Source organism: Lepidochelys kempii, chromosome 23, assembly GCF_965140285.1.
Source record: "Lepidochelys kempii isolate rLepKem1 chromosome 23, rLepKem1.hap1, whole genome shotgun sequence".
Taxonomy (NCBI): domain Eukaryota; kingdom Metazoa; phylum Chordata; order Testudines; family Cheloniidae; genus Lepidochelys; species Lepidochelys kempii.
This window is the reverse complement of record NC_136402.1, coordinates 18,623,789-18,648,082: the sequence shown is the minus strand read 5'-3', so window position 1 is coordinate 18,648,082 and position 24,294 is coordinate 18,623,789. Positions and strand designations below refer to the sequence as shown.

Sequence of the window (24,294 nt, the reverse complement as noted above, 5' to 3'; positions counted from 1 at the left end):
ACGCGCTATCTCAGAGTGGGGCAGAGCCTGAGAGCGGGTGCAGGGCCGGGGGGCTGGGGGGGGCAGTGCTCGGGGGACTTGAGTGCAGAGGGCTGAGAGGGGGTGCAGGGCCGGAGGGTTGGGGGGGACAGTGCTCGGGGGGGGCAGAGCCTGAGAGCGGGTGCAGGGCCGGGGGGCTGGGGGGGGCAGTGCTCGGGGGGAGTTGAGTGCAGGGGCTGGGAGGGGGTGCAGGGCCTGGGGTGCTGTGCTGGGGGCACCAAGGGGCCTGTGTGTCTGAGGGGGGCTGGGGGGGTCGCTGTGTGTCTGGGGGTCTCACCCCCCCGCCCCCCCAGCACGTGGTCCAGTGCGTCTTCGTGGCCATTCGCACCATTGGCAACATCATGATCGTGACCACGCTGCTGCAGTTCATGTTCGCCTGCATCGGGGTGCAGCTCTTCAAGGTGAGCCCCCACGGGCCCCTCCCAGCCCCCAGTGCCCCGCCCCCCACGGGGCACGGTTACGTGGGACTGGTGGGGCGGGAGGAGGCGGGGAGCAGAGGGGGGGTAACGTGGGGCTGGTGGGGGCGGGAGGAGGCGGGGGAGCAGAGGGGGGGTAACGTGGGGCTGGTGGGGGCGGGAGGAGGCGGGGAGCAGAGGGGGGTAACGTGGGGCTGGTGGGGGCGGGAGGAGGCGGGGGAGCAGAGGGGGTAACGTGGGGCTGGTGGGGCGGGAGGAGGCGGGGGAGCAGAGGGGGGGGAAACGTGGGGCTGGTGGGGCGGGAGGAGGCGGGGAGCAGAGGGGGGGTAACGTGGGGCTGGTGGGGGCGGGAGGAGGCGGGGGAGCAGAGGGGGGGTAACGTGGGGCTGGTGGGGGCGGGAGGAGGCGAGGGAGCAGAGGGGGGGTAACGTGGGGCTGGTGGGGGCGGGAGGAGGCGGGGAGCAGAGGGGGGGTAACGTGGGGCTGGTGGGGGCGGGAGGAGGCGAGGGAGCAGAGGGGGGGTAACGTGGGGCTGGTGGGGCGGGAGGAGGCGGGGAGCAGAGGGGGGGTAACGTGGGGCTGGTGGGGCGGGAGGAGGCGGGGAGCAGAGGGGGGGTAACGTGGGGCTGGTGGGGGCGGGAGGAGGCGGGGAGCAGAGGGGGGGTAACGTGGGGCTGGTGGGGGCGGGAGGAGGCGGGGGAGCAGAGGGGGGGTAACGTGGGGCTGGTGGGGGCGGGAGGAGGCGAGGGAGCGGAGGGGGGGTAACGTGGGGCTGGTGGGGCGGGAGGAGGCGGGGAGCAGAGGGGGGGTAACGTGGGGCTGGTGGGGCGGGAGGAGGCGGGGGAGCGGAGGGGGGGTAACGTGGGGCTGGTGGGGGCGGGAGGAGGCGGGGGAGCAGAGGGGGGGTAACGTGGGGCTGGTGGGGGCGGGAGGAGGCGAGGGAGCGGAGGGGGGGTAACGTGGGGCTGGTGGGGCGGGAGGAGGCGGGGGAGCAGAGGGGGGGTAACGTGGGGCTGGTGGGGGCGGGAGGAGGCGGGGGAGCGGAGGGGGGGTAACGTGGGGCTGGTGGGGGCGGGAGGAGGCGGGGAGCAGAGGGGGGGTACGTGGGCTGGTGGGGGCGGGAGGAGGCGGGGGAGCGGAGGGGGGGTAACGTGGGGCTGGTGGGGGCGGGAGGAGGCGAGGGAGCAGAGGGGGGTAACGTGGGGCTGGTGGGGGCGGGAGGAGGCGGGGGAGCAGAGGGGGGGTAACGTGGGGCTGGTGGGGCGGGAGGAGGCGAGGGAGCGGAGGGGGGGTAACGTGGGGCTGGTGGGGGCGGGAGGAGGCGGGGAGCAGAGGGGGGGGTAACGTGGGGCTGGTGGGGGCGGGAGGAGGCGAGGGAGCAGAGGGGGGTAACGTGGGGCTGGTGGGGGCGGGAGGAGGCGGGGGAGCGGAGGGGGGGTAACGTGGGGCTGGTGGGGGCGGGAGGAGGCGGGGAGCGGAGGGGGGGTTACGTGGGACTGGTGGGGGCGGGAGGAGGCGGGGGAGCAGAGGGGGGGTAACGTGGGGCTGGTGGGGGCGGGAGGAGGCGGGGGAGCAGAGGGGGGGGTAACGTGGGGCTGGTGGGGGCGGGAGGAGGCGAGGGAGCAGAGGGGGGGTAACGTGGGGCTGGTGGGGCGGGAGGAGGCGGGGAGCAGAGGGGGGGTAACGTGGGGCTGGTGGGGGCGGGAGGAGGCGAGGGAGCGGAGGGGGGGTAACGTGGGGCTGGTGGGGCGGGAGGAGGCGAGGGAGCGGAGGGGGGGGTAACGTGGGGCTGGTGGGGGCGGGAGGAGGCGAGGGAGCGGAGGGGGGGTAACGTGGGACTGGTGGGGGCGGGAGGAGGCGGGGGAGCGGAGGGGGGGTAACGTGGGGCTGGTGGGGCGGGAGGAGGCGGGGGAGCAGAGGGGGGTAACGTGGGGCTGGTGGGGGCGGGAGGAGGCGGGGGAGCAGAGGGGGGTAACGTGGGGCTGGTGGGGGCGGGAGGAGGCGGGGAGCAGAGGGGGGGTAACGTGGGGGCTGGTGGTGGGGGCGGGAGGAGGCGGGGGAGCAGAGGGGGGGTAACGTGGGGCTGGTGGGGGCGGGAGGAGGCGGGGGAGCAGAGGGGGGGTAACGTGGGGCTGGTGGGGGCGGGAGGAGGCGGGGGAGCAGAGGGGGGGTAACGTGGGGCTGGTGGGGCGGGAGGAGGCGGGGAGCAGAGGGGGGGTAACGTGGGGCTGGTGGGGGCGGGAGGAGGCGAGGGAGCAGAGCGGGGGTAACGTGGGGCTGGTGGGGGCGGGAGGAGGCGGGGGAGCGGAGGGGGGGTAACGTGGGGCTGGTGGGGGCGGGAGGAGGCGGGGGAGCAGAGGGGGGGGTAACGTGGGGCTGGTGGGGGCGGGAGGAGGCGGGGGAGCAGAGGGGGGGTAACGTGGGGCTGGTGGGGCGGGAGGAGGCGGGGAGCAGAGGGGGGGTAACGTGGGGCTGGTGGGGGCGGGAGGAGGCGAGGGAGCAGAGCGGGGGTAACGTGGGGCTGGTGGGGGCGGGAGGAGGCGGGGGAGCAGAGGGGGGGTAACGTGGGGCTGGTGGGGCGGGAGGAGGCGGGGGAGCAGAGGGGGGGTAACATGGGGCTGGTGGGGGCGGGAGGAGGCGGGGGAGCAGAGGGGGGGTAACGTGGGGCTGGTGGGGGCGGGAGGAGGCGGGGGAGCAGAGGGGGGGTAACGTGGGGCTGGTGGGGCGGGAGGAGGCGGGGAGCAGAGGGGGGGGTAACGTGGGGCTGGTGGGGGCGGGAGGAGGCGAGGGAGCAGAGCGGGGGTAACGTGGGGCTGGTGGGGGCGGGAGGAGGCGGGGGGAGCAGAGGGGGGGTAACGTGGGGCTGGTGGGGCGGGAGGAGGCGGGGGAGCAGAGGGGGGGTAACGTGGGGCTGGTGGGGCGGGAGGAGGCGGGGAGCAGAGGGGGGGTAACGTGGGGCTGGTGGGGCGGGAGGAGGCGGGGGAGCGGAGGGGGGGTAACGTGGGGCTGGTGGGGCGGGAGGAGGCGGGGAGCAGAGGGGGGGTAACGTGGGGCTGGTGGGGCAGGAGGAGGCGGGGAGCAGAGGGGGGGTAACGTGGGGCTGGTGGGGGCGGGAGGAGGCGGGGAGCAGAGGGGGGTAACGTGGGGCTGGTGGGGGCGGGAGGAGGCGGGGGAGCAGAGGGGGGGTAACGTGGGGCTGGTGGGGCGGGAGGAGGCGGGGAGCAGAGGGGGGGTAACGTGGGGCTGGTGGGGGCGGGAGGAGGCGGGGGAGCAGAGGGGGGGGTAACGTGGGGCTGGTGGGGGCGGGAGGAGGCGAGGGAGCAGAGCGGGGGTAACGTGGGGCTGGTGGGGGCGGGAGGAGGCGAGGGAGCGGAGGGGGGGTAACGTGGGGCTGGTGGGGCGGGAGGAGGCGGGGGAGCGGAGGGGGGTAACGTGGGGCTGGTGGGGGCGGGAGGAGGCGGGGGAGCAGAGGGGGGGTAACGTGGGGCTGGTGGGGCGGGAGGAGGCGGGGGGAGCGGAGGGGGGTAACGTGGGGCTGGTGGGGGCGGGAGGAGGCGGGGGAGCAGAGGGGGGGTAACGTGGGGCTGGTGGGGGCGGGAGGAGGCGGGGAGCAGAGGGGGGGTACGTGGGGTGTGGGGCTCGCGGCGGCGGGGGGTCTGAACCCAGCCCCATGGCTCTCCCTAGGGCAAATTCTACAGCTGCACGGACGAGGCCAAGCACACGCCGGAGGAATGCAAGTACGTCCCCCTCGGCTCCTTCTGCCCCCCAGGGACCCCCGCCAGGGACCCCCGCCCACCTGTCTCCCCCCACCAGCCGCCTCCGGGGTCAGGGGGTCGTGGGTAGGGGCTGGGATCAGGGGCTGGTTGCTGGGATGGGGTTGGGGGGCTGGGCCGGGGGTCAGACGCGCTATCTCAGAGTGAGATTAGGGGCCGGGGGTTGGGCTGACGCGCTATCTCAGAGTCAGGGGGGTGCTGGGGCTCTGGTTGTCGGGGTGACCAGGCTGGGGGGGGCTCAGGTTGTCGGGCTGCTGGGGCTCTGGTTGTTGGGGGGACCAGGCCAGGGGAGGTTCAGGCCGGGGGGTGCTGGGGGCTCTGGTTGTCGGGGTGACCAGGCTGGGGGGGCTCTGGTTGTTGGGGTGACCAGACTGGGGGGCGGGGCTCAGGCCATCGTGGGGTGCTGGGGGCTCTGGTTGTCGGGGTGACCAGGCTGGGGGGGCTCTGGTTGTTGGGGTGACCAGGCTGGGGGGGCTCAGGTTGTCGGGGTGCTGGGGCTCTGGTTGTCGGGGTGACCAGGCCAGGGGGCGGGGCTCAGGCCGTCGTGGGGTGCTGGGGGCTCTGGTTGTTGGGATGACCAGGCTGGGGGGGCTCAGGTTGTCAGGGTGCTGGGGCTCTGGTTGTCGGGGTGACCAGGCTGGGGGGCTCTGGTTGTCGGGGGACCAGGCTGGGGGGGCTCAGGCCATCGTGGGGTGCTGGGGGCTCTGGTTGTTGGGGTGACCAGGCTGGGGGGGCTCTGGTTGTCGGGGGGACCAGGCTGGGGGAGCTCAGGCCATTGGGGGCTGCTGGGTCTCTGGTTGTTGGGGTGACCAGGCTGGGGGGGCTCAGGTTGTCGGGGTGCTGGGGCTCTGGTTGTCGGGGTGACCAGGCCAGGGGGCGGGGCTCAGGCCATTGGGGGCTGCTGGGTCTCTGGTTGTTGGGGTGACCAGGCCAGGGGACGGGGCTCAGGCCGTCGTGGGGTGCTGGGGGCTCTGGTTGTCGGGGTGCCCAGGCTGCGGGGGGGTTCAGGCCGGGGGCTGCTGAGGCTCTGGTTGTCGGGGGGACCAGGCCGGGGGGCGGGGCTCAGGCCATTGGGGGCTGCTGGGTCTCTGGTTGTTGGGGGTGACCAGGATGGGGGGGCTCAGGTTGTCGGGGTGCTGGGGCTCTGGTTGTCGGGGGGACCAGGCCGGGGGGCGGGGCTCAGGCCATTGGGGGCTGCTGGGTCTCTGGTTGTCGGGGTGCCCAGGCTGCGGGGGGGTTCAGGCCGGGGGCTGCTGGGGCTCTGGTTGTCGGGGGGGACCAGGCTGGGGGAGCTCAGGCCATTGGGGGCTGCTGGGTCTCTGGTTGTTGGGGTGACCAGGCTGGGGGGGCTCAGGTTGTCGGGGTGCTGGGGCTCTGGTTGTCGGGGTGACCAGGCCAGGGGGCGGGGCTCAGGCCATTGGGGGCTGCTGGGTCTCTGGTTGTCGGGGTGCCCAGGCTGCGGGAGGGTTCAGGCCGGGGGCTGCTGGGGCTCTGGTTGTCGGGGGGACCAGGCCGGGGGGGCGGGGCTCAGGCCATTGGGGGCTGCTGGGTCTCTGGTTGTCGGGGTGCCCAGGCTGCGGGAGGGTTCAGGCCGGGGGCTGCTGGGGCTCTGGTTGTCGGGGGGACCAGGCCGGGGGGCGGGGCTCAGGCCATTGGGGGCTGCTGGGGCTCTGGTTGTCGGGGGGGACCAGGCCGGGGGGCGGGGCTCAGGCCATTGGGGGCTGCTGGGTCTCTGGTTGTCGGGGTGCCCAGGCTGCGGGGGGGTTCAGGCCGGGGGCTGCTGGGGCTCTGGTTGTCGGGGGGACCAGGCTGGGGTTTGGCGCGTCAGGGTCCGTCCCCTGACCCCTGACCCCCCCAGGGGCACGTTCATTGTGTACAAGGACGGGGACGTGGGGCACCCCATGGTGCGCGAGAGGGTCTGGCACAACAGCGACTTCAACTTTGACAATGTCCTGTCCGGCATGATGGCCCTGTTCACCGTCTCCACCTTCGAGGGCTGGCCCAGGTGCGCCCAGGGGCCGGGGAGATGGGGGCTGGGGGGAGATTGGAGACCCGCGGCTGGGGATCAGGGTAGATGGGGGGCTGGGGGGAGATCGGAGACAGGCGGCTAGGGATTGGGGGAGTTGGGGGGCTGGGAAAGTGAGAGGGAGCTGGCAGGTCCCGGGGAGCTGGAGAGTGGGGAGATGGGGGGCACGGAGAGTGGGGGGAAATGGGGGGCCTGGGAGCACGGGGGGAGGGGGGTGGAAGGGAATCGGGGCTGGGGGCCTGGGGGAGCTGGAGGGTGCAGAGATGGGGGGCATGGGGAGTGGGAGGGGGCTGGAAGGGGATCAGGGGCTGGGGGCACAGGGACTGGTGGAAGCTGGGGGGGTTCCTGGGGGTCCCCATCTCACTCCCTGCCCCCAGCCTGCTGTACAAGGCGATCGACGCCAACGGCGAGAACCAGGGCCCCATCTACAACTACCGGGTGGAGATCTCGGTCTTCTTCATCGTCTACATCATCATCATCGCCTTCTTCATGATGAACATCTTCGTGGGCTTCGTCATCATCACCTTCCGCGCCCAGGGCGAGCAGGAGTACCGCAACTGCGAGCTGGACAAGAACCAGGTACCGCCCCCCAGCCTGCCCCACGGCCTGCCCCACAGCCTTCCCCACCTCCCCAGCCGGCTCCCCAGCTTCCCCCAGCCCCCATCACCCTCCGCGCCCAGGGCGAGCAGGAGTACCGCAACTGCGAGCTGGACAAGAACCAGGTACCGCCCCCCAGCCTGCCCCACGGCCTGCCCCACAGCCTTCCCCACCTCCCCAGCCGGCTCCCCAGCTTCCCCCAGCCCCCATCACCCTCCGCGCCCAGGGCGAGCAGGAGTACCGCAACTGCGAGCTGGACAAGAACCAGGTACCGCCCCCCAGCCTGCCCCACGGCCTGCCCCACAGCCTTCCCCACCTCCCCAGCCGGCTCCCCAGCTTCCCCCAGCCCCCATCACCCTCCGCGCCCAGGGCGAGCAGGAGTACCGCAACTGCGAGCTGGACAAGAACCAGGTACCGCCCCCCCAGCCTGCCCCACGGCCTGCCCCACAGCCTTCCCCACCTCCCCAGCCGGCTCCCCAGCTTCCCCCAGCCCCCATCACCCTCCGCGCCCAGGGCGAGCAGGAGTACCGCAACTGCGAGCTGGACAAGAACCAGGTACCGCCCCCCAGCCTGCCCCACGGCCTGCCCCACAGCCTTCCCCACCTCCCCAGCCGGCTCCCCAGCTTCCCCCAGCCCCCATCACCTCCGCGCCCAGGGCGAGCAGGAGTACCGCAACTGCGAGCTGGACAAGAACCAGGTACCGCCCCCCAGCCTGCCCCACGGCCTGCCCCACAGCCTTCCCCACCTCCCCAGCCGGCTCTCCAGCTTCCCCCAGCCCCCATCACCCTCCGCGCCCAGGGCGAGCAGGAGTACCGCAACTGCGAGCTGGACAAGAACCAGGTACCCGCCCCCCAGCCTGCCCCACGGCCTGCCCCACAGCCTTCCCCACCCTCCCAGCCGGCTCCCCAGCTTCCCCCAGCCCCCATCACCCTCCGCGCCCAGGGCGAGCAGGAGTACCGCAACTGCGAGCTGGACAAGAACCAGGTACCGCCCCCCAGCCTGCCCCACGGCCTGCCCCACAGCCTTCCCCACCTCCCCAGCCGGCTCCCCAGCTTCCCCCAGCCCCCATCACCCTCCGCGCCCAGGGCGAGCAGGAGTACCGCAACTGCGAGCTGGACAAGTGTCCCGGGGTCCCCGGGCGATGCTCTGGGCCTGCTCCCCACGAAGCCGGGCAGGACTCTGGGGGAGTCTCCTCTCGGGGAGCAGCCTGTCTGCAGACACACAGCTCCCCCCGGCTTCCCCCTTCCTGGGTCTGACCCCGGAGCCTCCAGCCTCCCCTGCCCCTCCGGGCGCTTCCCCCAGCGAGTCTGCCCAGGCGGGGTCCTGGGGGGGCCAGAGGGTCCTGCCCCCCAACTCCGCAGCCAGACGGGACTCTCAGCCAGCCGGGGAAACAGAAGGTTTATTAGACGACAGGAACAGGGTCTAACACAGAGCTTGTAGGTGCAGAGAACAGGACCCCTCAGCCGGGTCCATTTTGGGGGGCAGTGAGCCAGACAACCCCGTCTGTCCTTCACTCCTTGTCCCCAGCCAGCCCCAAACTGAAACTCCCTCCAGCCCCCCTGCTCTGGGCTTTGTTCCTTTCCCGGGCCAGGAGGGCACCGGATCCCTTTGTTCTCCAGCCCTTTAGCTCTCACCTGGCAGGGGGAAGGGCCCAGGCCATCAGTGGCCAGGAGACAGAGTGTCGCCATTTATGGACCCTGGCCCTTTGCTCTGCAACAATCACACCCCTGCCTTATCCCACCCCTAGAGCCTTACGAAATGCCTAGGGGAAACTGAGGCACCCCTACAGCATTCAGAGAAAAGAAAGAACATTCCCACCTCGTCACATGGGACACGGCTCAGTGGGGGGCAGTGGCGGTCCCGGTGCCCCCTAATCCCCCCTCAGCGGCAGTGTGTGGAGGGGCTGGGGGGCCGGGAGGGGGGTGTGGGGCACGGCTCAGCGCCCCCTGTCCCCCCGCCCCCCAGCGGCAGTGTGTGGAGGGGCTGGGAGGGGCGGGGGTCCGGGAGGGGGGTGTGGGGCACAGCTCAGCGCCCCCTGTCCCCCCGCCCCCCAGCGGCAGTGTGTGGAGGGGCTGGGAGGGGCGGGGGGGCCGGGAGGGGGGTGTGGGGCACGGCTCAGCGCCCCCTGTCCCCCCGCCCCCCAGCGGCAGTGTGTGGAGGGGCGGGGGGGCCGGGAGGGGGGTGTGGGGCACGGCTCAGCGCCCCCTGTCCCCCCGCCCCCCAGCGGCAGTGTGTGGAGGGGCTGGGGGGCCGGGAGGGGGGTGTGGGGCACGGCTCAGCGCCCCCTGTCCCCCCGCCCCCCAGCGGCAGTGTGTGGAGGGGCGGGGGGGCCGGGAGGGGGGTGTGGGGCACGGCTCAGCGCCCCCTGTCCCCCGGCCCCCCAGCGGCAGTGTGTGGAGGGGCTGGGAGGGGCGGGGGGTCCGGGAGGGGGGTGTGGGGCACGGCTCAGCGCCCCCTGTCCCCCCGCCCCCCAGCGGCAGTGTGTGGAGGGGCGGGGGGGCCGGGAGGGGGATGTGGGGCACGGCTCAGCGCCCCCTGTCCCCCCGCCCCCCAGCGGCAGTGTGTGGAGGGGCTGGGGGGCCGGGAGGGGGGTGTGGGGCACGGCTCAGCGCCCCCTGTCCCCCCGCCCCCCAGCGGCAGTGTGTGGAGGGGCTGGGAGGGGCGGGGGTCCGGGAGGGGGGTGTGGGGCACAGCTCAGCGCCCCCTGTCCCCCCGCCCCCCCAGCGGCAGTGTGTGGAGGGGCGGGGGGGCCGGGAGGGGGGTGTGGGGCACGGCTCAGCGCCCCCTGTCCCCCCGCCCCCCAGCGGCAGTGTGTGGAGGGGCGGGGGGGCCGGGAGGGGGGTGTGGGGCACGGCTCAGCGCCCCCTGTCCCCCCGCCCCCCAGCGGCAGTGTGTGGAGGGGCTGGGAGGGGCTGGGGGGCCGGGAGGGGGGTGTGGGGCACGGCTCAGCGCCCCCTGTCCCCCCGCCCCCCAGCGGCAGTGTGTGGAGGGGCTGGGGGGCCGGGAGGGGGGTGTGGGGCACGGCTCAGCGCCCCCTGTCCCCCCGCCCCCCAGCGGCAGTGTGTGGAGGGGCGGGGGGGCCGGGAGGGGGGTGTGGGGCACGGCTCAGCGCCCCCTGTCCCCCCGCCCCCCAGCGGCAGTGTGTGGAGGGGCGGGGGGGCCGGGAGGGGGGTGTGGGGCACGGCTCAGCGCCCCCTGTCCCCCCGCCCCCCAGCGGCAGTGTGTGGAGGGGCGGGGGGGCCGGGAGGGGGGTGTGGGGCACGGCTCAGCGCCCCCTGTCCCCCCGCCCCCCAGCGGCAGTGTGTGGAGGGGCGGGGGGGCCGGGAGGGGGGTGTGGGGCACGGCTCAGCGCCCCCCTGTCCCCCCGCCCCCCAGCGGCAGTGTGTGGAGGGGCTGGGGGGGCCGGGAGGGGGGTGTGGGGCACGGCTCAGCGCCCCCTGTCCCCCCGCCCCCCAGCGGCAGTGTGTGGAGGGGCGGGGGGGGCCGGGAGGGGGGTGTGGGGCACGGCTCAGCGCCCCCTGTCCCCCCGCCCCCCAGCGGCAGTGTGTGGAGGGGCTGGGAGGGGCGGGGGTCCGGGAGGGGTGTGTGGGGCACGGCTCAGCGCCCCCTGTCCCCCCCGCCCCCCAGCGGCAGTGTGTGGAGGGGCGGGGGGGCCGGGAGGGGGGTGTGGGGCACGGCTCAGCGCCCCCTGTCCCCCCGCCCCCTAGCGGCAGTGTGTGGAGTACGCGCTGAAGGCCCAGCCGCTCCGGCGCTACATTCCCAAGAATCGGCACCAGCACCGGGTGTGGGCGGCCGTGAACTGCTCGGCCTTCGAGTACGGCATGTTCCTGCTCATCCTGCTCAACACCATCGCCCTGGCCGTGCAGGTGCTGCCCGGGGCGGGGCCTGGGCGGGGCCTGGCTGTGTGGGGGAGGGGCCTGTCCTGCCATCTGGGGAGGGGGCGGGGCCTGGCTGTGTGGGGGAGGGGCCTGTCCTGCCATCTGGGGAGGGGGCGGGGCCTGGCTGTGTGGGGGAGGGGCCTGTCCTGCCATCTGGGGAGGGGGCGGGGCCTGGGGCAGGGGGCGGGGCCTGGCTGTGTGGGGGAGGGGCCTGTCCTGCCATCTGGGGAGGGGGCGGGGCCTGGCTGTCTGGGGGCGGGGCTTGTCTCTCCATCAGGGTAGGGGGTGGGGCCGGGCCCCCCTCACCCTGCACTCGCCCCCCAGCACTACGAGCAGTCGCAGCCGTTCAACTACGTCATGGACCTGCTCAACATGGTCTTCACCGGCCTCTTCACCGTGGAGATGGTGCTGAAGATCATCGCCTTCAAACCCCGGGTAGGCGGGGCCTGCGGTGAGGGGGTGGGGCCTGTCACCATGGGGGCGGGGCCTTGGGTGAGGGGGCGGGGCGGGCATGACGGGGGTGGGGCCGGGCTCAACGGGAGTGGGGCCTTGTGTGACGGGGCGGGGTCTGGCAAGCTGTGGGCGGGGTGGGACATGCACCCCACGGCTGACCCCTCGCCCCGTTCCCAGCACTATTTCTGTGACGCCTGGAACACCTTCGACGCGCTGATCGTGGTGGGCAGCGTGGTGGACATCGCCGTCACCGAGGTCAATGTAAGTGCCCCCCCTTCCCCAAATCTGGGGCCGGGACCCCAGTGTCCGGGCCACACCATGTGGGGCTGGGGAAAGTGAGAGGAAGCTGGCAGGTCCCAGGGGAGCTGGAGGGTGGGGAGATGGGGGGCATGGGGAGTGGGGGAATCAGCTCCCGTGCTCTGCCCCGGAGGGGTCCCCGTGCGAAGGGCCCTGTGCCCCGCCCCTGAACGGGTCCCCATGCGAAGGGCCCCCGAGCCCTGCCCCAGAGATACCCCACGTGACTAGCCCCCGCCCCCTGCTCCAGGGGGGTCCCCGCGTGACCAGCCCCCGCGCCCTGCCCCAGGGGGCTGCGTGTCGCAGCGCCAGGCCAAGGGTCCCGGTATAAAATGGGAATCCACGGGGGTGGAACATGCTCGAGAAATACCCCCCCCCGGTCCCCACACACCCATCCTCTGTCTGTCTGTCCCGCCCCACACATACCCCCATCCGTCCGTCCACCCACGTTGGTGTCTGTCTCTCATCTCTCCCATGGTTGTTTCCCGGCGGATGTCGGGGTCTCATGGCTTCATCCTCCGTCTCCTCCTCATTGTCATCACAACTCCCGGCCCCCCGCTAGAACGGCGGCCACGTTGGCGAGGTAACGCCCTGGATCCCCCCCCGGGCTGGGGGACGGGGGCCAGAGCCAGACGAGACTCTGGAGGTGGACCAGGTGGGGGGTACAGGGGGGTGTCGGAGGGAGTTGGGGTGAGCCGTGGGGCCTGGCGCGGGGGCTGCCGTGGGGCACCGTGACCCCCCCGCCCCCTGCCCCACAGAGCTCGGAGGACAGCTCCCGCATCTCCATCACCTTCTTCCGCCTCTTCCGCGTCATGCGCCTGGTCAAGCTGCTCAGCAAAGGCGAAGGGATTCGCACCCTGCTCTGGACCTTCATCAAGTCCTTCCAGGTGGGACAGCGCCCTCGGGGGGCGGGGGGCCCCCAGGCAGGGCTGAGGGGGTGTCCCTCCCCAGCCCCCTTTTCTCACCGGTGGGGCCCTGGCCCTACTGCACAGCCCGCGGGGGACGCAGCCGGGTTACTGGTCGGTGTAGAGCCGAGCTCGTTAGCACCAGGAGCAGGAACTTTCAGCAAAGTCCGTCTGGGGGACCCCGGGCCTGGTGCCCCTGACCCCCCCTCCCCGAGTCCCAATCCGGAGACTGCCTGTCCCCAGACCTGCCTGTTCCCCTCCTTCTCCCAGGCCAGCAGGTCACCTGGGCTGCACCAGCACCTGCGGCTGGTCCTTGCCGAGGAGGAGGAGATAGGGTGTTGGCCACTGTTCGGGCCCAGGTGGCCACTTGGGTCACACCTGCCCTCTAGGGTTGCCGCACCAATCACACACATTCATCCCCCCACCTAGGTGCTTGAGTAACACGGAGGGGAAACTGAGGCACACACAAAGTATTGAGAGGAAACATTAAGACCATTCCCACTTCGTCACAGGGATGAGGGATGTACATCCGGGAGGTTATAGGGGTACACCCAGGGGGATGAGGGTTACACCCATGGTGGGATGGGGGGTACACCCGGGGGGTTATGAGGGTATACCTGGGGGGAGATGGGGTTACACCCATGGGGGGATGGGGGATACACCCAGGGGGCTATGGGGGTACATTGGGGGGGAATGAGGGGGTACACCCATGGGGGGATGGGGTGTACACATGAGGGGATGGGGGATACACCTGGGGGTTATGGGGGTACACCCTTCCCAGCATGCACTGCGTGGCACCCATGGGGCAGCCCAGACGGAGCAATGCATGCTGGGCGCCAGGGAGGGCTGGAGCGGGACATACTGGGAGCACCCCTGGTGGAGTCAGCCGTACAGGGGGGTGGGGCTGGAAGGGGGGGTTGTGACCCCACCATATTCTGACCCCCCCGTGTCTCTCCACAGGCCCTGCCCTACGTCGCCCTGCTGATCGCCATGATCTTCTTCATCTACGCCGTCATTGGCATGCAGGTGAGCGGGGGAGGAGCCTTGCACGGCTGTGCATGTGCAATGCACACACTAGTGCACTGGCCTTGCACGCCCCCACAAGCGTGAACTGCTGAGGGTGCCTTTGAGACATGCCTGAGTGTGGGTCTTGCACTTGTGCAAGCCGGCAAGCGTGCAACACACTGCCTGCATGTGCAACATGCACCCTTGTGCATGGCCCTGAGCATGCAACACACCAAACCACATGCGGCACATTTGTGCAAGGCTGGGACCGAGCAAGGGATGCTGGAGCACACGTTACCCACTTGCGCACACCCTGTGTCTGCAGCCCAGTCCTCAGCGTGTGTCACACCCTCGTGCATGGCTCTGGTTGTGCGACATGCACCAGAGGGCACCTCTGGCCCACGCACATTGTGCTGTGTCTGCCTCTGCAGGCTGGCGTGTGCCTCGCACACCTGGTTCTGGGCCACACTAGTAACTATTGCAAGCAAACCCAGGGCTGCTTGTGCATAAAGACCCCAGGCGTGCAACACCCCCGTGCAGCCCCTGAGTGTGCAACACACACGCGTGTGTCTCCACAAGCACCATGCGCATAGGGCTCCAGCTGTGCATCGCACACGTGTCTCTGCCTGGCACGCGGAGGCGGGGAGCTCAGGAGAGCTAACCTGCAGGGCAGCAGGGAGCAGGAAGGGTGGGGGTGGCGGGGCGCTGGGGGGGGCAAGGGGTCCCTTTTGGGGTGCCCCACCCCTGCTGACGTCCCGGGGTGTTTCAGACCTTCGGCAAAGTGGCGATGCAGGACGGGACGCAGATCAACCGCAACAACAACTTCCAGACGTTCCCCCAGGCCGTGCTGCTGCTCTTCAGGTACCGTGCCCCCCCGGCCCCCCGCCATCCCCCCTTTCCTCCCGGGGGGCCCCCAATACCCCAACTTCCCCCCAGGGCTCCACCGTTCCCCCAACTCCCCCTGGGGGCCCCCGACGCCCCCACTCCCCCCTGGGGCTCTACCATCTCCCCAACTCCCCCCCGATGCCCCAACTCCCCACCCTGGGGCGGGGCGGGGGGGAGCCATGGGGCTGGGCAGGGCCAGGTGCTGGAGGGCGCCGTGGGGCTGGGCGGGACTGGGTGCCGGGGGGCCGAGTGCCACTGTGGGGCTGGGTTTTGGGAGGTGACATGGGCAGGACCAGGTGCCATGGGGCTGGGCAGGATGCTGGAGGGGGCCAGCTGACCCCCCTGGCCCCCCAGGTGCGCCACCGGGGAGGCCTGGCAGGAGATCATGCTGGCCAGCCTGCCCGGGAAACGCTGCGACCCCGAGTCGGACGTGGGGCCCGGCGAGGAATTCACCTGCGGGAGCCACTTCGCCATCGTCTACTTCATCAGCTTCTTCATGCTCTGTGCCTTCCTGGTGAGCCCCCCCGGGGCCCCCGTTGCAGGACCCCGCCCCCCGTGGGACCCCCGCCACCCGCCAGAGCCCCTGTACTCCCCGTGGGACCACCTGCCAGAGCCCCTGTACCGCCCGAGGGACCCCCCGCCACCCGCCAGAGCCCCTGTACTCCCCGTGGGGCCACCCGCCAGAGCCCCTGTACCCCCCGTGGGACCCCCCGCCACCCGCCAGAGCCCCTGTACCCCCGTGGGACCCCCCGCCACCCGCCAGAGCCCCTTTACCCCCGGTGGAACCCCCGCCACCCGCCAGAGCCCCTGTACCCCCCGTGGGACCCCCGCCACCCGCCAGAGCCCCTGTACTCCCCGTGGGACCCCCGCCTCCCTCCATCCACCAGAGCCCCTGTACCCCCCGAGGGACCCCCCGCCACCCGCCAGAGCCCCTGTACCCCCCGAGGGACCACCCGCCAGAGCCCCTGTACCCCCCGAGGGACCCCCCGCCACCCGCCAGAGCCCCTGTACTCCCCGTGGGGCCACCCGCCAGAGCCCCTGTACCCCCTGTGGGACCCCCCGCCACCCGCCAGAGCCCCTGTACCCCCCGAGGGACCACCCGACAGAGCCCCTGTACCCCCGTGGGACCTCCCGCCACCCGCCAGAGCCCCTTTACCCCCGGTGGAACCCCCGCCACCCGCCAGAGCCCCTGTACCCCCCGTGGGACCCCCACCACCCGCCAGAGCCCCTGTACCCCCCGTGGGACCCCCGCCTCCCTCCATCCGCCAGAGCCCCTGTACCCCCCGAGGGACCCCCCGCCACCCGCCAGAGCCCCTGTACCCCCTGAGGGACCACCCGCCAGAGCCCCTGTACCCCCCGAGGGACCCCCCGCCACCCGCCAGAGCCCCTGTACCCCCCGTGGGACCCCCGCCTCCCTCCATCCGCCAGAGCCCCTGTACCCCCCATGGGACCCCGCCTCCCTCCACTATGGGACCCCCCTCGCCATCCGCCAGAGCCCCCAGGGTCCCCCATGTTCCATGGGCACTAGCCCCCCTCAGGGCTCCCGGCCCCCCAGCTCTGCTATGCCCCCTTCCTGGGGGTCATTTGCCCCCCTGCCCCTTGGGGACCTCTCCATCTGCCATAATCCCCCAGTGCCCCCTATGCTGCATGGCACAAGGTGTCCCCCACATGGAGACCCTGCCCCCCATCTTTTCGCTGCTTGACCTCTGCCCCCCCAGATCATTAACCTCTTTGTGGCTGTGATCATGGACAATTTTGACTACCTGACCCGGGACTGGTCCATCCTGGGCCCCCACCACCTGGACGAGTTCAAACGCATCTGGTCTGAGTACGACCCCACCGCCAAGTAAGAGCCCCACCCCCCAAACCCTCAATGGCTCCCCCAGATCTCCCCAAACCCACAATTACCCCAGGCCCCCAAACCCCCTGGAACTCCCAACCTCCCAATTCCCTTGGGCCCCCCAAACTGTATGGGATCCCCAGCCCTCCAATTCCCCCAGCTCCCCACACCCCCAATTCCCCTGGGACCCCTGTCACGGACTCACTGGTCGTGCCCACTCTTGGCCCGTGCGGTCCCTCGGGGGAGCCCTGGGCGATGCTCTGGACCTGCTCCCCATGAAGCCAGTCAGGACTCTGGGGCAGTCGCCTTCCTGTGAGCAGCCATCAGCGCGACAGCCCTTCTCGGGGGTCCAGCCCCCCGCCTCCTGGAACTGCACCTCTCTGACCCTTAGCATGCCTGTCTCTGCCGTGGGCCCCTCAGGGAGTCCCCTCGCTCTGGAGCCCTGGGGCCTCCACTCCCAGAGGGAATAATGCCCCCCCTGGTCTTCCCACCCCCAGAGGGAATAAGGCCCCCCCCGAGCTCCCACTCCCAGAGGGAATAATGCCCCCCCCGGTCTTCCCACCCCCAGAGGGAATAAGGCCCCCCCCGAGCTCCCACTCCCAGAGGGAATAATGCCCCCCCCGGTCTTCCCACCCCCAGAGGGAATAAGGCCCCCCGCCGAGCTCCCCACCCCCGGAGAGAATAAGGCCCTCCGCCAAGCTCCCCCCCCCACCCCCGGAGGGAATAAGGAGGGAGGGAATAAGGCCCCCTGGTCTCTAGCCCGGAGCGACTCAGCCGGCATAAAGCAGGAGGGTTTATTGAGCGTCTGAACCCAGCATAGGAAACTCTCTGGCCTCAGGCCTGGCCCCCCTCAGCCCAGCACGTCCAGTCTCCCCTGCATCCAGGGGGCTCCAGCTGCTCCCTCCCCCCAGTCCTGAGCCCCCCTGCTTCCCCGCTGGGCATCTGATCTCACCGGCCCCAAGCCCCCCCTCTGTCCATTGTCTTCTCTCCAGGTAAACAGGTTGCCTGGGCCCCCCTCCTCTCATCTGTCCTCTCTGGCTGGAACCAGTTGACCGCCAAGCTGGGGTGGCCTCTGAGTCTCCAGGTCACCAGTTGTTGGGGTTCCCCATCTCCAGGCCATTGTCCGGGGGTCCCGGCTGCTAGGCAAGGTCACACCTGGTCCTCTGCAACAACCACCCCTCTCCCGCCAGCTTGTCAAACATGCAGCACACAGGGAAACTGAGGCGCACACATGCTATTCATGTAAAACACGACAAAAATCCCCAACTTCGTCACACCCCCAATCCCCTGACTCCCCTGGGACCCCCACAACCGCCAATTCCCTTGGGACTCCCAGCCCCCTGACTTCCCCAGGCCCCCAAACTCCTCATTCCCCCAGGACCCCCACACCCCCAATTCCCCTGGGACCCCCTGTGATGAGTGGGGTTTTATTCATCTTCTTATGTTGCATGTGAGTCTTACTGGCCTATATTAATACTGTGTGTGCCTCAGTTTCCCTGCGTGCTGCACCAATGCTTGGGTGGTGGGAATTGGGGGTGTGATTTTGCTGGGGCCCTGGGGCAGGTGTCTGCACCTGTGTAACCTGAGACCCAGGAGGGGCGTGCGACCAGATGACACCTTTGGCCCGGAGGGAGACAAAGAGGAGGAGGGGCATAAAGGGGGGTGTCGCAGGTCGGGGGGCTGGAGGCTGGGAGTCTGAGGGGGGGACTGGAGGGGGGAGTCCAGGGCATCTGGCCCAGGACTCCCCAAGATGGACTTGGCTGAAAGACCCTGATTTCTGTGCTAACAAGCTCTGCCCTACGCCCGGGGGGACGCGCTGCGGGAAGCACACAGTGGGGCAGGGGAGGCGGGAGGCTCCGGGGTCGGACCCAGGACGGTGGAAGGTGGGGCAGCGTCTTGCCCTGGGGACAGTCGGCACCAGGAGAGGAGGGTCCCCAGTGTCCTGCCCGGCTTCGCCGGGAGCAGGTCCAGAGCATCGCCCGGGGACCCCATGACACTCCCCAAAACCCCCAATTCCCCTGAGACCCCCCACAACCCCCAATCCTCCCAGGTCCCCCACACCCTCAATTCCTCTGGGACCCACAGCCCCCCTACCATGCTCACAGATCTCCCCAGCTCTATCCCCCCTTGCCATTCCCCTATCCACCACCAGGGGCAGCAGACCCCCCATGTGTCCCACAGCTCCCCACACCTTCCGCCCACCCCATTTCTTTCCCCAGAGGCCGCATTAAACACTTGGACGTCGTGACCCTGCTGCGCCGGATCCAGCCGCCCCTCGGCTTTGGGAAGCTCTGCCCGCACCGTGTGGCCTGTAAGGTCAGGACGCCTGGGTTCTCTCCCTGGCTCTGGAAGGGGAGGGGAGTGGAGTGGGATCTGGTGGTTAGTACAGGGGGGGCCAGGACTCCTGGGTTCTCTCCCTGCCTCTGGGAGGAGAGTGGGGCTAGTGATTAGAGTGGGGGGGGTGGCTGGGAACCCAGATGCCAGGGTTCTCTCCCCAGCTCTGGGAGGGGAGTGGGGACTACTGGTTAGAGTAGTGTGAGGATTGGCTGGGAGCTCGGACGCCTGGGTTCTCTCCCGGCTCTGGGAGTGGAGGGGGATCTGGTGGTTAGAGCAGGGGGGGCTGGGAGCTCGGACGCCTGGGTTCTCTCCCGGCTCTGGGAGTGGAGGGGGATCTGGTGGTTAGAGCAGGGGGGGCTGGGAGCTCGGACGCCTGGCTTCTATCCTTCCTCTCTTCGCAGAGGCTGGTGGCCATGAACATGCCCCTCAACGCAGACGGCACCGTCACCTTTAACGCCACCCTCTTCGCCCTGGTCCGCACCTCGCTCAAGATCAAGACCGAAGGTGAACCCCGGGGGTGTGGGGTGGGGGTACAGTTGGGCCTGTGGGGGGCTGGTGTCTCTGGGCTTGGACTGGCTTGGGGAGAGGGGGGCTCAAGCGAGCACTGTGGGGTGACTCATAGACTCTGGTGTCTCTGGGTCCGTACACAACCGGAGTCGATGGGGGCTGGACATGCTGGGGGGCAAAGGGTTAACTGGAGCTGCAGAGGGTGGGGACGGGGACTGGGATCTCCCCCAAGTCCTCTGGGAAAAATAATGTTTTTGGAGAACGATTGAGCCACAAAATACTGCAAGGGAGCATCAAGGGAGTTGTAGTTCAGCTCCCCCCTCCTCCCATTCTCCTCCGTGGGCCGGGCGGGTGGGTGGACTACCTCTCCCATGATGCACCACGGTCTACCTCTCCCAAGAGTGGCCACCAGGGGCTTTTCTTGCAGCCGCAGCCTTCTGGGTGGTGATGGGGGGTGGGGGCAAAAGCAGCGGCCCATTCCGTGGGTTCCCTACCTTCCTAGAGGCGGTGGGGCTCAGGCTTCGGGCTCCAGCCCCGGGCTCAGTCCCCATCACCCCAACCCCCCTGCCTCTTCCAGCCTCCCATCGCTCTGGGCCCTCCCCACCTCGGGCTTCATTTGTCCCCCAGCTTTCCAGGGCTGGGAAAAGTGATATTAACAAACATACAAATCTCACGTTTCACAGGAGCAGACATACTCGCCAGTAAGTCTAAAGCGCCTTATTTGTGTTTCTATCGTGTGTGGGGCCAGTAGCAGAGAGAGACGACTGTACGTTATTGTCGTTATCGAGTCTGCAAAAAAACCCTACACAAATACCTTGCATTGCTGTGGACGGGGACATGTGCACATTTATTTGTGTTTCCTACCGTTGAGGAAGATTTTAGGAAAAACTGTCAGTGCAGCCACCAGCAAGAGTTGTCCACCAAAAAACCCAGAGTGGAGAGTCACTGCAAGGCATCATGGGAATTGTAGTTTGGTGCCTCTCACGCCCTGTTCTCTATGAGCTAGGCTCCCAGCCGGACTACATCTCCCAGGATGCACCACAGCGTAGCCTCCGAGAGAGGCACTGCAAGGCATCATGGGAATGGTAGTTCAGGGCCATTGTGGGAATTGTAGTTCTTTTTTGCCTCATTCCAACCCCTCCACCCCATTCTCCTGACCCAGTTACAACTCCCATGATGCCTCACGCTCTCCCCGCTTAGCTAGGGGAGACGGTCCCGCCAAAGTGCCTCATGTGAGTCCCTGGCCTGTAGCTCATGGTGCCTGGCCTCCCATGTCACCCCCACTAGGCAACTTGGACCAAGCCAACAAAGAGCTCCGGGCCGTCATCAAGAAGATCTGGAAGAGAACGAAGCCCAAACTCCTGGACGAGGTGATACCCCCGCCAGAAGGTGAGAAACACCCACCGTATACAGCCGGGGAGAGAACCCAGGCGTCCTGGCTCCCAGCTCCCCCCGCTCTAACCACCAGACCCCACTCCCCTCCCAGAGCCGGGAGAGAACCCAGGAGTCCTGGCTCCCAACCCCCCCCCCCGACTATAACCCACCAGACCCCACTCCCCTCCCAGAGCCGGGAGAGAACCCAGGCATCCTGATGGCCCTCTCTCGCCCCGCAGAGGAGGAGGTCACGGTGGGGAAGTTTTACGCCACGTTCCTGATCCAGGATTATTTCCGGAAGTTCCGGAAGCGGAAGGAAAAGGGGCTTCTGGGGCCAGACGCCTCCCCCAGCAACTCCACGGCCCTGCAGGTGAGACCCCCCCCCCAGGGACACCGGGCCGGCTGGGGGCAGGGCGGGGTGGGGGGGGACACCGGGCCGGCTGGGGGCAGGGCGGAGTGGGGGGGGGACACCGGGCCGGCTGGGGGCAGGGCGGGGTGGGGGGGGACACCGGGCCAGCTGGGGGCGGGGCGGGGCTGGGGGGACACCGGGCCGGCTGGAGATGGGATGGCAGGGGGGACACCAGCAGCCGCCCCACGACTCAGTTCTCCCCCCAGGCCGGGCTGCAGACCCTGCAGGACCTGGGCCCTGAGATGCGCCGGGCGCTGTCCTGCGACCTGGAGGACGGGGAGGAGGTGGCCGGGGAGACCCTGTGTGAGGAGGAGCAGCTGACGTGCCAGGTGAGGACCCCCCCAACTGCCCCCCTCCCAGCACCCCCAGCACCCCCCAGCACCCGCTTTCCCCTCCCACCATGGCTCCTGGTACCACCCCCATCGGCCTAGCCCCCCAGGTGTCCCCAAGTGCCCCTTTCCTGTGGCTAAGCCCCCACCTCCCGAGTGCCCCCCACCCCCAGGTAACTCCTCCCTGCTGTGTTCCCACAGACCCCAGAGGGATTGCTTGGCAGCAGCCCCGACCACCGACCCACGGCGCCCGTCTCCGCCCCGGCCGAGCGGGGTGGGGAGACCCTGGCCAACGGGCTACTGGGGTCCCGGCGCCCCTCCTCTGCCAGTCTGGTCAGGACCCCCAACGGCCTCCACAGCTACGAGGAGAACGAGGGGGGGCAGGAGGAGCTGCCCGAGCTACCCCACATCCCCAGCAGGCGCCGCATGAGCAGGTACTGGATGCCGGGGTTCTCCCCCGAGCTCTGGGAGTGGAGTGTGCGGGGGGAGCCAGGACGCCTGGGTTCTCTCCCCGGCTCTAGCAGGGGGAGTGGGGGCTGGTGGTTAGAGCAGAGGAGGGCTGGGAGCCAGGACGCCTGGGTTCTGTCCCCGGCTGTATGTGGTGGTGGTGAGGGGAGGGGGTCTGGTGGTTAGAGCAGGAGGGTTGGGAGCCAGGACGCCTGGGTTCCCGATGTCCCTGTGTCTGTCCAGGCGGAGCTCCGACGGGAGCTGTATCCCCGCGACGGTGCATGAAGAGCCCCCCACCGCCGAGGAGAACGGCGAGGAAACGGCGGGGGAGCAAGGCTACAATAGCCGGGAGGAGGACTCAGAGAGCCTGGCCTCTCAGGACAGGTGGGGAGCTGAGATGCAGCCACTTCTGGGGCGGGGCGGCTGGGGAAGATCCACACATAACGCCTCACGGGGAGGGCTCCCCCCACTGGGATTGAGCTCGGATAGCTGGGTTCCCACCCTGACTCTTGCGGGTCGGAGCTGGAGTGGGGCTTGGGTTTACCCCACCTCCTAGCAACTGGGGAGCACCCCCCACATTGCCCCACGCGGGGCGGGGCTCACTGAGGTGCTTTCTGTCTCTCTCCTGCTGTGTCCTTCTGACACTTTTGTCTTCCCTTCCTTCATTTTTTTGACCTCCTGGGGTTCGGCCCCGGATGCCGGGGTTCCCCCTTCCTCTCTTCCCCTGCCCCCTTCCTTCCTTTCTTTCATTCCTTCTCCCTGTTTCCCATCCTTGCTTCCTCCGTTGGTTCCTGTTTCCATCCGTTCATCGCTTCTCTCCTTTGTTCTTCTTTCCCGTCCGTCTCTCGTTCCTTCCCTCTGTCTTTCCGCTGCCCCGGCTTCCTCCTCCGTCTGCCATTGCCTCGCTCCTCCCTCCCTCCCCCTTTCTTGGCTTGTTTCTTTGCTGGTTCTGTCCTGCCCCCGCCCGGCGCAGGCAGCCGTGGCTGGGGGGCGCCCGGCTCTACCGGCACCGCTGGGACGATGGCTATGGGGGGTCCCTGCCGTTGCCCCACCGACGCCTCTCCAACGCCCACCCGGATGGGGGGCCGGGGGGCCGCCTGGCCAAGCGCCGTCGCCTCCTGCCCCCCACGCCCGCAGGTAGGGGGCTGGGGGGCAGTGCTCGCAAAGAGGAGGGCAAGGGGGAGGTGAGGGGCCACAGGGGTGGGGCTGGGGAGCTGGCTGGGGTGGGGCAAAGAGTGGGAAGCTGTTTTGGGGGCGGGGTAAGGGGTGGAGCTAGGGTGGTGGGTGGAGCTGGCAGGTGCATGAGGCGGGTTAAGGGGCGGGGCTAAGGTTGTGGATGGAGTTAGGGGAGGGGGAGATTTGAGGCTGGGGGACAAGGCAGAGGGGGTGGGGCTTGCTGGGGAAGGGGCGGGGCCTGGGGCAGGGGGCCATGTGAGCGCTGGGGAGTAACGTCCCCCCCATTCGCCCCCCAGGCCGGAAGCCCCCCTTCCTCATGCAGTGTTTGCAGCGGCAGGGCAGCTGTGAGGACATGCCCATCCCGGGCACCTACCACCAGAACGCCCCGGCCCGGCGCCACCCCCCCCAGGTACCCACGGGGGTGGGCACGACCTCTCCCCTGGCCAGCTTCGCTCTCGCACGGCCATTCGCACGAGGCGGCCGGCCTGGGGTCTCTGACGGGGCGATCCGTGGCCGGCGGGTGGGGGGCAGAGCCGGTGAGGGGCTCTCTCTCGTTCACGATCAGTGGCTGAGGACGGGCACCTAGCGCCCGCGGGGGGCTGGGTCCCCCTTTGGTGCCACAGGGCGTCTCCAGCCTGTGTCCCTCACAGCCAGAGGGCGGGCGCTCCACCCTTGGGGCTGAGCCGTGGGCTGGGACCAGGCGCTTCGGCCCGTCGTGACTTTTCATGGGAGCCCAGCCGTGTATGAGTGGGGAACGGGGGACGACGGGGGCTGTCCTGAGGTCCAGGGGGTGAGACGGTGCCATGGGATGGGTGTGTGATGGGGGCGTCTGTCCCGGGGTCCCCGGGCGATGCTCTGGGCCTGCTCCCCACGAAGCCGGGCAGGACTCTGGGAGAGTCTCCTCTCGGGGAGCAGCCTGTCTGCAGGACACACAGCTCCCCCGGCTTCCCCCTTCCTGGGTCTGACCTTGGAGCATTCAGCCTCCTCTGCCCCTCCGGGCGCTTCCCACAGCGAGTCCGCTCAGGCAGGGTCCTGGGGGGCCAGAGGGTCCTGCCCCCCAACTCCACAGCCAGACGGGACTCTCAGCCAGCCGGGGAAACAGAAGGTTTATTAGACGACAGGAACAGGGTCTAACACAGAGCTTGTAGGTGCAGAGAACAGGACCCCTCAGCCGGGTCCATTTTGGGGGGCAGTGAGCCAGACACCCCGTCTGTCCTTCACCCCATGTCCCAGCCAGCCCCAAACTGAAACTCCCTCCGCCCCCCTGCTCTGGGCTTTGTTCCTTTCCCGGGCCAGGAGGTCACCGGATCCCTTTGTTCTCCAGCCCTTTAGCTCTCACCTGGCAGGGGGAAGGGCCCAGGCCATCAGTGGCCAGGAAACAGGGTGTCGGCCATTCTCTGTGTCCAGACCCCTGCACACACCTGCCCTTTAGGGCTCTGCAATGATCATACACCCTTACCCCACCACCTAGAGACTTAAGAGCTGCCCAGGGGAAACTGAGGCACCCCCACACTATTCAGAGGAAACATTAAGTCCCACTTTGTTGGGGGCGTCTGCCTGCAGCGCTGCAAGGGGGGGCATGTGCTTACTCTGAGATAGCGCGT

At 69.8% G+C, this 24,294-nt stretch overlaps 1 protein-coding gene across 1 annotated transcript in view; it reads left to right on the top strand.

The window, feature by feature from the left end:
* Nucleotides 1–24,294, top strand: part of LOC140901891 (voltage-dependent L-type calcium channel subunit alpha-1D) — a 55,444-nt gene that overhangs the window by 17,906 nt on the left and 13,244 nt on the right. Inside the window, 21 exon segments of the mRNA XM_078850107.1 lie at nt 333–440; nt 4,140–4,192; nt 6,087–6,233; nt 6,632–6,833; nt 10,559–10,717; nt 11,054–11,164; nt 11,360–11,443; nt 12,235–12,363; nt 13,342–13,407; nt 14,156–14,247; nt 14,626–14,785; nt 15,990–16,117; nt 18,331–18,427; nt 18,850–18,952; nt 20,243–20,344; nt 20,569–20,699; nt 20,945–21,067; nt 21,269–21,501; nt 21,758–21,898; nt 22,488–22,651; nt 22,987–23,099. Coding sequence (XP_078706233.1) covers nt 333–440; nt 4,140–4,192; nt 6,087–6,233; nt 6,632–6,833; nt 10,559–10,717; nt 11,054–11,164; nt 11,360–11,443; nt 12,235–12,363; nt 13,342–13,407; nt 14,156–14,247; nt 14,626–14,785; nt 15,990–16,117; nt 18,331–18,427; nt 18,850–18,952; nt 20,243–20,344; nt 20,569–20,699; nt 20,945–21,067; nt 21,269–21,501; nt 21,758–21,898; nt 22,488–22,651; nt 22,987–23,099 — 2,646 coding nt within the window.